Genomic DNA, 15,091 nt, shown 5'->3' with positions numbered 1-15,091 from the left:
TTTTAGCGGGACATATATTTGACTGTCATCTGCATAGCAATGGTAAAAAAAATACCATGTTTTATAAGTATGGATCCGAGCAGGAGCAAATAGAGAAAGAACAAGCGAGGACCCAGCACCAAGCCCTGAGGAACCCCACATGAGAGTGGAGCAGAGGAGGAAATAGTCACCAAGGCTGACGGAAAGTTCAGTCATCCAGATATGACCTGGAACACTCCAGAGCTTCGCGTCTGATGCCCACCTACTTCTCCAAACAAGAGATCAAGACTTTGTGGCTCTGCGTCGAATTCAGCAGTTACATCTAAAGGCACATTATTGCAGAAAGGAGTTTTTTCTATAAAAAATGATTTTAAGTTGCATTAATTTTAATACTTAGACTTATATTTAACAATTGTGTGTTCATTATTTTGCCTATTTCTAGCTTTAAGGCAAACCAGGTCATTGTGTATCACAAGGTATCTGACAGTCTGATATTAGTGAGTTAATCATTGCAGGGATGGCTATAGCCTGCAGTTTGCTTGAAATATTTTACAGATGACTTAATATAACTTTCAATATTTCCAAAACAGCTGACTTTATTTGTAAACTAAGTATGTATTAGATTTTTTTCAACTGACTGACATGGAATGTGTAGCAACACGGGAGGGGCACCACTACACCACTATACTCCAGCCCCCCAGGATATTTTATTACATCAATAAAAGACCAGCTACCTCTTGACAGCAGTAACCAACCCATGAATATGCTCTTTCAATGTTACTGTTGGCTCCATCAGAAGCCATGTTTTGTATTTAAAGGTTTAAAGAGAAACAGGTTTCATTTGTACTGGTTAAGATTACAGCTGATGTATTAGTGTGCTCATTAAGGATGTCGCAATGGAAACATAGCTAGATCCAGTTATCTTTCGTTTTCCTGTTTTTCATACCATATTTATTTAAATTGTAGTTTGCTCATTCAAACACCAAAAGTTCTCTTCAAAACAAACCACGGAGAGACTTTCTTGGTTGTATTCATTTGTGATTATTTATAGCCTGACTATGTGTCTTATTTATTGCCAGTAAATAATTACAGCATCTGCACCTCCAGAAGAAAAAAAGAAAGTACATCCATGGGTTATTTTTCTTTGCTTTTGTTCTGGGGATGTTTGGTCCAGTATTATTGATCCATTGTGTCTGGGGGGAAAAGAAGCCTTTGGTCTTGCATGCATTTACTTATGTCCACTCATTACTCCTGTGTAAAGTGTTGACACAGATCATGTTCTGCAACCCCAACCCACCCTTAATAAACATTTCTTGCATCTCCCTGGGGCTGGTGATCCTGAATCAATATGTACAATGAGATATGATTCTGCGTCACCAGTGCTTTCCACATCTGTTCTACTTTCAAGAGAGGGATGGACGCGTCCAGTGATGAGTATGACTATATAGGTCTTCCATTCCTATTCCTGTAAACTAGATCATTTTGTACAGCCTGGTCCTTACTGAGTAATAGCGCTGCCTGGATAGAATTAAAAGGAAAGGCCAAGAGGAGGAGGAGCTGAAGACATGCAGTTTGCTGCCCTACATGGAATATTTGCATTCTTCTTTTTATTTCTATAAGAGTTTCTGCCATTTAACTTTTATCCTTGCTTCTTTCTGTCTTTATTAGTATTACTCTTGTTGCTTTCTTTATGTTTTATTCATTCCTTGCCTATGATCTGCTTTACTTTCTACAATTCTCAACTCCCTCTCTTTTGATGTATCTCACATCAGCCTTTGCTGCCATCTCATTTTCATCTTATACTTGTCACTGTCCTTTTTATTGCTTTAAGGCTCCATGTTCTCTTTCTCAAACATCTTTTTCTCTGCTTGATCATGCCTTCTCCATCATGTCTTTTGCACATTTCATGATATTCCTTCATATAATTCCACTCCACCTTGTGACCGTTGAAGTCAGCCTTTCAACTGTGTACCTTCTCTCCATCTCAGCTCTTTTATTACTGTTACCCTTTTACTCTACTTTTGCCCTCCTTGTCATTGCTCATCTTCTCACCGATTTTCAATCTGTTGGGCTCATCTTATTTGCTTTTAAATATTGCAAGGTATATGATAAGCACCATCCATAGGGAAAAATGAAAGAAGCTGTCACTGTTTAACTGTAAAAATGCCAGGTTGATTATATTTTTGTTTTATATAAAGCTCCATATATAGGCTTGTTGCTCTGTTGTGATAAAACAGAATGAACAAACCTAGTATTTAACAACTGTTATAACAAGACTAACACTTTACTAGAGCCATTAAGGCCTGATTTGCAGCCCAAAGTATTGTTCACACAGGATTACATAAGATTGGTTTTACCACTACAAAGCATCCTCACATTAACACTTTTGAGGATACGCTGGGGGAGTGAACGCTGGCACGACTTGCTGCCGCTGCTCGCCGGTATTTTTGTATTCGTTGCTCACTGCCTTCGCTCACCGGTAACTTTTAAACTTTTTTACTTTCTAACGGACAGTCTAATTGTTTTTACTGGGATTGTTTTTACTGGGAATACGACCACGATTCGTCAGCACTACAGGACTGTGTGAGTCCCAACTAGGCTACTACCAGTAGCTCACCTGTCCTGCCTCGTTTTCAGCCTCACCTGGCGTTTTTAATAATGTGGACCGGCAGGACATACACCCTGCTTGTCTGTATCTGGATATTCCTACTGCCCGCTCACCTGCAAGTGGCGGGTTTGCTGCAGTATTCACCCGCTGACCTGCTCCGGCTCCGCTGTCACTCCCTTGGACCTGCGCCCGAGGCTCTCCACCTTCACCCGGACATAACCTTCCAGCCACGTCGGAGATACATCCACCGAGGTTCCCGTCGGATTGTCCACCGCAACGGTTCAACAGCAATAAAATCCATCTGGTCCAGCTCCCGACGGTGGATTCGTCGCCCTCCATGCTCCACCAGCCGGGCTGTCGACCACAGCGTGTTAGCCCGCCTAGCTCGGTCGGCTAGCACCACCACCAGCTGCGACAACAACGCACTCAACTTTGCTCTGCTCAACATCCGTTCACTGACAAGCAAGGGACATCTCATTCAGGATCTCATCACTGACCGTAAACTGGACTTTCTCTGCTTAACCGAGACCTGGCAACAGCCCCAAGATTACTCTCAGCTCAACGATTCCACTCCTAGTGGGTTTGTTTACGTCTCTCAACCCCGTGGTTCCGGTCGCGGAGGAGGTCTCGCGATAATTCATCGCGAGAATTGGAAAGTCTCGCCGGTATCAGCTCCAGTTTCAAGCACGTTTGAATCCACAGTCTGCAAGCTATCTGGTCCAACTCCAACCATCATTGCTGCTGTCTACCGCCCCCCAAAACCGAATAGTGCCTTTTTAACTGAGTTTGCTGATTTTCTCACCCACCTATCCTCTCTCTCACCAAACTTAATTCTGCTGGGTGATTTCAATATCCACATGGACAACACCAATTCGCCTCTTACCAAAGACTTTACTTCCTGCCTAGAGAGTTTTGGATGTCAGCAATACACCACTACCCCCACACACACCAAAGGACATATTCTGGATTTAATCTGTTGCTCTGGTGTCATCCCCCACAACATAACATCTGATGAACTCCCCATAAGTGACCATTTTCTCCTCTCATTTGCAGTTAATCTTACTCTCTCAGTCTCTAAAACATCCCGCCTCATATCCTTCCGGAACATAAAGAAAATTGATCCCTCCACCCTTATTTCAAGTATCCACTCATCCTGCCTCCTTGACTTCAATAATCTACTAACCCCTGATGATCTGGTTTTTCATTACAACACTGGTCTCCATAATATTCTTGACTCACTTGCTCCTCTAAAAAATAGATTTGTTTCTTTCTCTGTCTCCTCCCCCTGGTACACCCCAAATCTCAGAAACATGAAAACCAAAGGACGGCAACTTGAAAGACTTTACAGAAAAACTGGTCTTACTATACACAAAGAAATGTACAATAATCACATTATGCACTATAAGGACTCCATTGCCAGCACCAAATCACAGTACTACTCCAACTTAATCACTGCCAATCAACAGAGCTCTAAGTCACTTTTCTCTATACTTAACAATACCATCAAACCCCAGGACCCTTTCCCCCTGCACCTTTACACAACCTCCTTCTGCAATGACATCATGTCATACTTCACAGAAAAAATCAAGAACATTCACCAGAACCTTGGATCAACGGCTCATCTCAACAACTCAGCAGATCTCCCCCCGCCTACACATTTATTCTCCTCCTTCCATCCTCCCACTGTCTCGGAAATCACAGAGCTCATCCAGAAATCCAAATCATCCACCTGTCAATTGGACCCCCTCCCAACACAACTTGTCAAAACCTGCCTTCCCTCTCTGGCTCCCCTCATCTCCGCTATCATCCACTCCTCCCTCACCACTGGAACTGTCCCTACACCTCTCAAAACTGCTGCCATCACCCCGATTGTAAAAAAACCTGGTGCCGACCCCACCAACTTCAACAACCTCCGTCCTATCTCCAATTTACCCTTCATCTCCAAAATTCTTGAAAAAACAGTTGCCTCCCAACTCCATTCTCACCTATGTGCCAACAGCCTGTATGAAGAATTTCAGTCTGGTTTCCGGCCACTCCATAGCACTGAAACAGCACTCATCAAAATCACCAATGACCTCCTCATGGCATCTGATTCTGGACTACTCACCATCCTCATCCTCCTCGACCTGAGTGCAGCCTTCGACACCATCTGTCACACCACCCTCCTCAGTAGGCTTTCTTCCATTGGCATCACGAGCACTCCGTTGGACTGGTTTATTTCTTATTTTTCTGATCGCACTCAGTTCATTCAACTGAAGACCCTCAAATCCACCCCCTCCCCCGTCACCTCAGGTGTGCCCCAGGGCTCTGTTCTGGGGCCTCTGCTCTTCATCATCTACCTCCTTCCCCTTGGCAATATCTTCCGTAAATTCAACATCCACTTCCATTGCTATGCTGATGACACCCAGCTCTACCTCACCACGCAGCCATCGTCCTCTCTTCCGCCCACCTCCCTCAGAAATTGCATCTGTGAATTAAAGGCCTGGTTCACCAACAACTTCCTTCAATTAAACAGTAGTAAAACCGAGGTTCTCCTCATTGGTACCAAATCAACTCTTTCCAAAACCGACAGTTTCCAAGTCACTATTGATAGCTCCTCCATCTCCCCCTCCCCCCAGGTTAAGAGTCTGGGTGTCATCCTCGATAGCACACTATCTTTCCAATCCCATATAAATAACATTACCCGGTCTGCCTACTTCCACTTAAGAAACATCAACCGCCTCCGTCCCTCCCTTACCCCACACACTACTGCCATACTTGTGCACAGCCTTGTCACCTCCCGACTAGATTACTGCAACTCCCTCCTCTTTGGACTTCCTCAGAAATCACTCCACAAACTACAACTGGTCCAGAACTCAGCTGCTCGCATCATAACAAGAACTCCCTCTATCCACCACATCACTCCGGTCCTCCGACAGCTCCACTGGCTCCCCATACAGTTCCGCATTCAATATAAAATTATCATGATGACTTTCAAGGCACTTCACCATCTTGCCCCCCCATATCTGTCAGACCTCCTGCATGTTCCCACCCCCTCCCGTGCTCTTAGATCCTCATCTGCTTTGCACCTGTCTGTCCCCTCCGCCCGTCTCACCACCATGGGGAGCAGAGCATTCAGCCGCTCTGCCCCCCGCCTCTGGAACTCTCTACCACCCCAACTTCGAAATACGGACTCAATTCTCCATTTTAAAATACAACTCAAAACCCATCTGTTCAAGATTGCTTATTCTCTTTAAAAATATCAATTTCAATGTCACAGCCTCTGTATTTTTAAATGTTTTTAAATGTTTTTATAATTATAATTTTTATTTTTTCTGACACTTTTTATGTTTTGTACGGTGACCTTGAGTGTCCAGAAAGGCGCCTTTTTAAATAAAATGTATTATTATTATTATTATTATTAATGTAGCCCACCTGCATCTCCTTAGCAGCTACTCAGTGTATAGCTCAAGGACCTATTATTATGCTCCATTAATATGCAATCAGCAAAATACTGGAAACCTCCTCGACTTCTCTAAATATACTTCTTTTGCTGTAGCATAATAACCATTGTTTCGTAATTGAACATTTCCATAAAACCCTTTCTTCCTTTGGTTCCCTAGAATAGGAAGACTTTTTATTTTTTTTTTGCATTACCTTTTTTTGTTTTTGTTGTATTTTCAGTCAGAAGTTTACGTACACTCATCAATGGCATTTATTCAAATAATGTAAGACGCCTTCTTTTAAGTGATTATTTCTTGGTATTGATCCGATACTCCAGCGCACAACTCAAGTTATTTTTTCTAATTATGACTTAATATCAGAATTTTGAATTATTGACAGTTTTCTCTATACATGTAGGCTCAAATACTGTAGACATGTAAATATAACATCATTAAAAATTAGTGAAATTGTTGGAAAGCTGCAAAGATGGCACTCACCTCTGAATCCATTAGCAAATTTCTGACATACTTCTGCCATAATATGTAGTCTTTTCTTGACATAATTGGTATTTATTTCAAATATATTTATCTCAACCTTTATATGATATGTATTTAAACTTATGACTGGAAAGTATGTGGATGCAGAGGAAAATATCACAGATGGTTTCTCAGGCAATAGGCTCGCACATTTTATGAGGCAGCCAAAAATCCTATCGTTGCCCTATAGCCACAAAGCTTATTGTTGTTGAAATGGTATAAGGGTCCTTGTTTTTGGCGAGCACGTCTGTGTGTGGGTTCATGAATAATAACCCTGCGTGGGGAATATTAAGAACAAACCACCAGTATTTATAAAGCTGAGGTGTCAGCCACTCGCTGGATCTTTTTTTTTTGTGTGTGTCTCCTTATTACACCTTGTATGAGTGACTAAAGGAAAACCCTTCACAGCTCATAAGCTTAGAGAAATTAGGAAACTATCGGGTCAGTAGCATCTCTTTTTATACAAAGAATCTCTATATTTAGTGTAGCTTTGTGTTTGTTAATGCTGAAGTGGATCAATGATTAGTTATTTTTATTTTAATAATACTTGAATAGTTTTTTTATGTTGTGCCCTTAGGAAGTGCTGAAAAGTGAAGCTCTTTCACTCATTACTGATTTCCTACATTCTATTTTTTCATTATTCCAGAAAGAAAAATAAAAAAATGGAGCTGTTGAAGGTCAAATCTCGAATGCTTTGGAAATCTTTACTTCTCTCTTCCTAACCATAAATAATTGAACTTTTCTCTAAATGTTTTCTTCTTTTTTTGGCTGGTTACTCTCTGTGTCATCATGTCTTTTGTTTCCAGGGCATCAAGGCGCATGGGAGCGCCACTTTGTCATCAAGGAGACAACTGAGTGAGTGCCTGTGCTCTGATATCCCTGATATCACCTCACTGGACGTGACTGTCTTGTAGTCGTCTCCCTTGATGTAACAGATTGGAATACAGGGGGTTCTTGGTACTAAGGCTTGATTGTAACCCGCAGGTCTAATCAAGGTTGATTAGACTTGGATCTGCACTTGTTTTACTTCACAAATCAGCTAATACACTTCTTATGTCATTTGTTTTTTCAAAATTACCCTAGATGAAAGTTTGTAAAACCTCTAGGTGCAGTAATGATTTGGATTTACACAATTGAGTTCGATATTTAATTGCTGCTTAAAGTGGGATACTCTAATAAATGATTACTGATGAAGGTCGACAAATTACTGATGTTAAGGTATAGATTAAGGTTGGTTATGTGAGGTAAAACTTTGGTCGCTTCAAAGAAAAAACATTTCTTTTGTGCAAATCAAGTCTTAGTATGGAGACCTTTAGTGTTTTATCACCTGCACTGCTTTGTCCTTTATTGTCTTCAAGAATGCTGCCTTATGTACCCAACTGAGTTAATCCTTCCCAAAGTGAGGCGATCCAATAGTATCTTACCTCTAATAAAGTCAATGTGACAGAGCAGCTTTTTCTGTTGCAATTTGTTGCAAAAGCCAATGTAATATTTTCTGTGGGCTATGTTAGGGAGGGTAGAAGAAGAGAAATATGTAAAATGAGGCAGTGACTTTAATGATTTACAGTTTCACAATTACAATTCAGCTTCACAATTCTTTTTGCTACACGGTTACTAAGGGAAGATTTTGTGGTGTTAAATTTATGAACATATTCATTTACATTTATAGCTAAGTAACAAACTTACAGCCACTTTATTAGGTACACCTGTAATACTAGCCATTTAACATGGTGCCAGATCCCTGAGATCTAGATCTATATTGACATAGAAGGATCATGCAGCTACTGCAGATCAGTTACGTGCACACCCATGATGAAAATCCATTCTTTCATCTCTTCCAGAAAGGTTCTGTATAGGATTGAGATCTAGTGACCTTAAATAGCATTTGAGTACAGTTGGCTTTAAAGAAGGGTGTAGGGATAAGGGTAATGTTGAAATATAACTCAGGTAGGCTTGACATTACTGAGCACAAAGTTTGCCCCCAAAAAGGAAACTTTACTACGATCACCAGCAGCCGGAGACATTCATAAAAAAAAAACAGGATGCATCCATGCTCTTATGATGTTGGCTTTAAATTCTCTCTCTGACATCTGAAAGCTGCAATCAAACTAGACACTCATAAAACCAGGAAACAGTTTTATCCAATACTTTTTGTGATTTGTGTGAACTGCATCCTCAGTCTCCTGTCCTAAGCTGACAGTTTTACCAGTGTTATGTTCTGAAACTTTAGCCCATCTATTTACTTTATGTATTCACAGACATGGAATGCTTTACAGATTTTTTTAAGCCTGCCCTCCTTTTTTATCTCAAACCAGCCTGGCCCTTCTCCTCTGACCTCTGAATTTAATACTCGCTTTTAAACTCAACCCATCACTCATTGGGTATCCTCTCTTTTTCGGATCTTTCATTGTACATCTGTTACATTTTCCTGTAAAATCTCCAGTTGATCAGCATTCCTGAGAAACCACAGACACAGACCAGCTTGTCTGTTAAAAAAAGCAATGACATGTTCAAAGTCAACTTTAGCAGGTCATCTAGATCCCTAAAAATGCTTAATGACTAACTCTCTGTATGTTTAGAAGCAATCGGGCAGGTGTACCACTATAAAGTGGCTGGTAAGACTAGCTGATTGTGTTAAAATCAAGAAAAACTACTTTATTTTAATCCACAGAAATATTATAATGGAAATATTTGGTCAAAAGGGAGTTGAGAAATTTCCTAAACAAAAAAAATAATGCCCCAAGGGAGAAGAACGAAAAAGAGTGTCCTTTCTTTGTATACTCCCCCTGCCTACCTTCCTGCACTGTACCGAGTTGTAATCAAGCATGCTGTAGGATTTAGAGCACCAGTGTGTGAATGCTGTGTCCCCTCCTGTTCATGTGTAGACTTTAACGCTGTTCCTTATTGCGCTTTGAGCTATAATCCCTAAACGTTCTGGCCTTTGGTCGACCTCTATTACTTGTGACTTTATCCGGACCAGCTGGATCCTCCCCTCCTACCTCCACACAGCCAATACAGAACATAATTTCACTGAGAGTTGTAGGCTCAGGTCTCTACACATAACAGGCACAAAGATCACAAGTCTTCACTTAAAGGTTAAATCCAGTGTTAAACATGAAATATAAATGATGTTGCTTCTGAACTGTGTATTGTTGCTTGTGTGGGTGCTCCTGTCAGAGTGAGGACCAATTTCCTGATTTCAGCATCAAATTGAGGACCGCTCGTAAAGTGAGGACACTTTGCTGGTCCTCACAAGCTTTTTTGCCAGCGGCTAAGGTGATTTAGGGTTAGGGTGAGGAATGCACTGGTAATGGTTACGTTTAGGGTTAATTCTAGGGTTAGGGCATAGAAAGGGTTGAAAATGAAAATAAATTAAGTCAATGAGAGTCAACACATTGTCCTCACCACCTATAGCCAGACGAGAATGAGTTTTTTTGTGCACACTTTGAGAACCTGATTCCCCATGTTGAAGGTTAAAGCATGTAGCAAAAGCTATTAGGGTGTCATTTGTTTGCTCCATTTACGCAAGGGCACCTATGCACTTTCATGCCTGTAATGAATTTGTGCTTGTTTGTCTGTGTGTGGGTGGGTGCAGTTAAGTTACTTTTTTTTTTACTTTAACATCCAAGGTAGCTAAGGAAAATGTCATCATCTTTCTAAGTGTGTGTGTGTAAGTAGCCATTTTTTCTTCCTCATTAAACTCTGTGAGGCCTGACAGTAAAGTTGTTGAATTATTATTTGCTTCTGGACCAGTTGCACGACAACCTGCATTTTTAAGCTAAACTTTGTCATTTGAGAAGGTGAAAGCAAATGTCAGCTTCTCTACCTAAGTGCTGAGGCAAAGGATAAATACTGTATTAGTTTTAAAATAAAAATCCAGGTGAGATTAAAATGTTACTTTTAATCACCAGTAGATACATGCACAAATAGATTATACCAATTTAGAAGTCCTTAATCAAACAGATTCGTCTTCTTACATGAAAACCACTGGTGCCATATTTTATTCTTCAAAACTAGATTAATTTTGCAGCATTCAATATACTAACAAAATGAATGAGTTTTAGGGTACTTGCAGATCAAGTGTTATTAAATGTGAATTGATTTAATGTCAAAGCAGTTGTATTGTGGAAGTTAATTCACATTTAATAATGTGTCACACACAACAAAGGTCTTCAGTACATTTAGTTGGGATTTTTTGTGACAGGCCAACAGTAATTTATTAATAATTGCAAAGTGGTAAATGAAAAAGATATATGGCTTCTGAATGCCACCCACTTTTTACCTCTTTAATAAAGTAATAAAGTACAGTACAGACAATTTCCTTCGAAAGTGGCTCAATTAGTTATTTTCATCTCAGCAAAAACCCTGGTGCTTTTTGAAGTCCAGAAAGGTTTATTAGAGAATTTTGGTTAAAAAGACAGCATTAGTAAGACCAACACAGCATACAGGTTATGGATAGTGCTACAGAGTAATTTATAGAAGGGTACGTCTACAACAAAAACATACCCTAGTTACAGCATCCCACAGAGCACTGTGCAATCCATAATCCAAAAACAGAAATACTACGACACAATTGCAAAACCTACCATTAAATAAAGTAAGAAGCCTGGTAAGATGAGTATTCCCTCAAGATACAGCCAAAGACTCATGGTAACTCTGGAGGAACTGCAGCAATCCAAAGCTCAGAATGTCCTGTAAAGATCTGTCTTACCCCCAGATTCCACACCCTCCATCAACGCTCCGCTCCGCGTTGATGGAGTTTATCTTCATCAGGGACAGAGAAGCTAAGATTGAGCAAGCTAAATACAAAGCAATTATAGAAGAAAAACTTCTAAGATGCTGCAAAAGACTTGGAAATGAAGCTGATTTCTTGCTATAGCCAGTAGAACATTGACTGTAACCTACAGCTAGAGCTACAACCATATAACTCAACTGAATGACATTTATTAGAATAGAATAGAATAGAATTCAACTTTATTGTCATTGCACTGTCACAAGTACAAGCAACGAAATGCAGTTAGCATCTATCCAGAAGTGCTATACAGGATATAAATATGCATTTACAAGTGTACAGAGGGTATTAGACGTCCAAGTCAAAGTTTAGATCTAAATCTAAATAAAAATCTTTAGATAGACTCTATAAATGTTGTTTACAGACTTGCTCCATACAATTAAAGAGTTTTGGTCAGTGAATAGTAGGGTACAAATGAATGTCTGAAGCTGAAGTTTAATCTGTTTCAGCTGTTTTGTAAAGAGAAATAAGAATACATGTTTGTTTCATGTTTGTACAAAGATAGTTGAGCCATACCTCTTAGGACAACTAAACGCTGTTCTGTGATGAGAAGCTTGTGGTTGAGTTTTTTGCTCTATCAAGACACCTTGATATTCATAGCACAAATACAAGCTCCGGCAGAATTTTTTCCATCTGCTTTCTATACCAACATTGTGTTTTTCCCAATTAGGTAATTTGTGCTACAGAGGTCTGTGGTTTCAGGCCGTATTTTCTGAAACAGTTGTCTTTACTGGGGTCCACTCTTTCCCAACACATATCTCCCTTTTCGTTTGAGGGAATTGTTTTTTGCTCATAGTCTAAATGCATTACATTATAGCATTTACGCCTCTAACTTTGAAATTTTAAAACCATCACATCCATTTTCCATCCATCTGTTTTCAGAAGGTCCATACAGGGACATGAGGATGAAGTGCATCACTGTGCACTGTATAGGACTGGCACAGGACTCTCCAGGCGTACCAAGACCTGTGAGACTTCATTTGAATTGTAAATGCCTCGACTCTCTGTGATTAAGTGCCTTGTGAAGCATACATCTGCAGCTAGCAGAGCAAGTAGTTAGGTTAATATACATGTGTGGGGTACAGGTGGTCCACTGATACTGACTTAGTGGGGAGGGGAAGCAGGTGGAGGGACTGATAGAGACAGTCTCTCTCCATGTGGTTGTGTTTCTCTGTACTTTTATGCATGTGTGGAGATTTCCAAGCCTGTCCAGTGCTAGTCAAGCTGTGATGAAAGATTTCTTCTCTGAGGCTGAGGTTGCATTTTAAGGAAATCTGCACTGTGTGTGTGTGTTTGTTTCATAACACAGGGTTGAAACAGGGCAAAAATTATTCCCTCGACAATGCCTCCATTTATGAGCATGCATGCAATGTGGCTGAATCACATCTTTGTTTCACCATTTTAGATATCTATCAAAATTCCAATGCTGTCTGCCCTGTGGACCGGCAGATGAGAAAGCATGGATGTGTAGGTGTGTGCATCTGCGGATGTGGTTTCCAGCTAGAGCTGTAGATTTTCAGGGTAACACTGGATACATCCACTTGGCTCCTGCAATCTGCAGGTGGGCCTTCACAGAGGAGAGAAGCCACATCATCTTTAACAGCCCTGATGCTATGTCATACTAGGACCACAGAATTGCGAGCTGCCTCTGTGGGGGTGTTTGTATGTTTGTGTGTGCTCAAATGCTGGCTAGTCGCCAGAGCACTTATCTAACTGTGATCCAGCACACTACTCACTGTGACTCCTAATTATAGACAGAGGCACTCAAACAGACACATATACACACAGTTTGTACATCCTCTCTTGTGTACCATTCACACTAATGAGGAACACTCCCCAAGGAAGTACCCACTCTCCTCCTGATTCCTTGATAGAGGCCACCATGAGCACCACCTTTGGCAGTCTACCTCCCCATCTTCTACTTGTAGAGAATGTTACAACAACCTAGACATATACAGATATTCGACAACCATGTGGACAAGACTAGCAAGATAAGAAGGGAATTTGAAGAAGATTGGAGAAAGAAAAGATTGAATAAAAGCTGCTGTGGGGAAATGATTAGATGAGAAAAGATGAATTGCCAAGAAGAGAGCAAGCCAGCAGAGATCATGTTCAAGGAAGGGATAACATTGGCCTTCGAATGGCTGATGAGACGACAAGGAGGAGAAGAGATGGAGAATATTTGTTCTGTTTACTTATTGAGATCTAGAATGCATGATCACAATCCCTTCACTCCCCCAATGGCTTTTCTCCGAGTTCCTCTATCTTAATGTCCCCATCTTCCTCTCCTCCTCACCTCATTTATCTCTTGTTTCTTTTCATCTCTTATTGTCCTCTCTCTGTCATATTACAACATGCCGTTATGTGGCCCTCAGGCAAATGTCTAAATCTTTCAGTATTGAGTTCAAGATGCATTAGACTGTTGACATCACTGCACCATATGTTATATTCAATAAAATATTATTTTACATAGTATTGTTTACTACACTGCTTCAAGCTCAAATCAGGGTTTGTAAAGCAGAAGGCAGCACCGCTTCTCTAAAAGCTGCCAATGCCTTACCGCAGTGTTTTCCAAACTCTGGTCCTTAGGGCCCACTGTTCTACATGTTTTGGGTGTATTTTAGGACTTGAATGAATGGTTGATTGACAGTCCTCTGCGAAATTCAGTGGTTGCTGAGAACATAATGGAAACATTTAATTCAGCTGCGCTTTAGCAGAAATATTTCTAAAACTCGTGGGAGACAGACCACTGAAGACCAGGGTCAGAAAACACTGTTCTTACTTACTAAATCCTAAGTGCACTGTATTATACATTAACTCAATGGGCTCTCTGTCTACCTTATAAGATATGCATTGTCTCTACCAGGTCTTGTTCCTCCATGCTTTCAGAATTGCTATGATAGCTTCAACAAGATGATTGAAAATCTGTTGACTATGGCGACCGCCGGACCTTTGTGGTATGGTTTATTCTGTAGGAGTCACCATTATAAGGTGGGCGCAGTTTGGTCATTGATGAATGATATCAGGTCAGCAACAAAAAAAACAAAAAACAGGTAGGATCTGGTAATGTTACTGGTATTAACAGGCCCAGAATAAACCAAGAAAAAAAATCACAAACAGCAATTGACCACAACCAGAATTTTTGACAGGACAGGGGAGTTTTAGGCTTTAATGTTGTTCACACTAAAATTTGACATTGTAAACTAATGTTAGCCAACGTGGAGACTCGTCAGACCAGGAAAGATAGATTTATGTAGTTATTTTCTTACTTTCTTAAGTCTGAGAGAACTGTTGCCTCAGTTGATGTCCTTAAGTGAGAAGAGTGAAACAAGGTCTGATCTGTAGCCTGAAACGTTTTGATTCCAACAAGCAGTGGTTTCAGTTTTAAAGCCGGGCATACACTGTACAATTTTTTCAATCGTTTCATACAGCTACAGGTCACAATGTATGTTTTAACACTGTGCGGCTTGACGCTCTCAGTGATCTACCAGCACGTTTCACTCTTTAGAGCGAGCTCAAAGCCCTAAAAAGAAAAGGCGACAAGGTATTTTGACAAAGACATGGCTGAGCAAACATGGCTACTACCGTCTGTCAATTTTAACGAAAGGGCTCCATTTCACCTGCACCCCCCATACTTCTGTGTTTTCATCTGAAGAAGAATCCTTGTTTGTGCATGAGCACTGAACGATTTGCCCACAACCACCTTACGACGGGCGACTAAATTTAAATCCTGTTTGATTTTCTTCCGAGCTT

The 15,091-nt window shown here is 40.6% G+C and overlaps 1 protein-coding gene across 5 annotated transcripts in view; it reads left to right on the top strand.

Moving 5' to 3' along the window:
• ccser1 (coiled-coil serine-rich protein 1) overlaps nucleotides 1-15,091 on the top strand; it is a 204,336-nt gene that overhangs the window by 125,498 nt on the left and 63,747 nt on the right. For 2 of the 5 annotated variants that reach the window (XM_038305285.1, XM_038305293.1), the window contains exon 11: nucleotides 7,353-7,401. The exons of the other annotated variants lie outside the window; for them this stretch is intronic. In XM_038305285.1, coding sequence (XP_038161213.1) covers nucleotides 7,353-7,401 — 49 coding nt within the window. The remainder of the gene's footprint in view (nucleotides 1-7,352; nucleotides 7,402-15,091) is intronic. 5 annotated transcript variants of the gene reach the window in all.

Source organism: Cyprinodon tularosa, unplaced genomic scaffold (genome assembly GCF_016077235.1).
Source record: "Cyprinodon tularosa strain WSP-4 unplaced genomic scaffold, ASM1607723v1 ctg115, whole genome shotgun sequence".
Classification (NCBI taxonomy): Eukaryota; Metazoa; Chordata; class Actinopteri; order Cyprinodontiformes; family Cyprinodontidae; genus Cyprinodon; species Cyprinodon tularosa.
The sequence above is the reverse complement of the archived record's forward strand: the minus strand, read 5'-3'. Positions and strand labels throughout refer to the sequence as shown.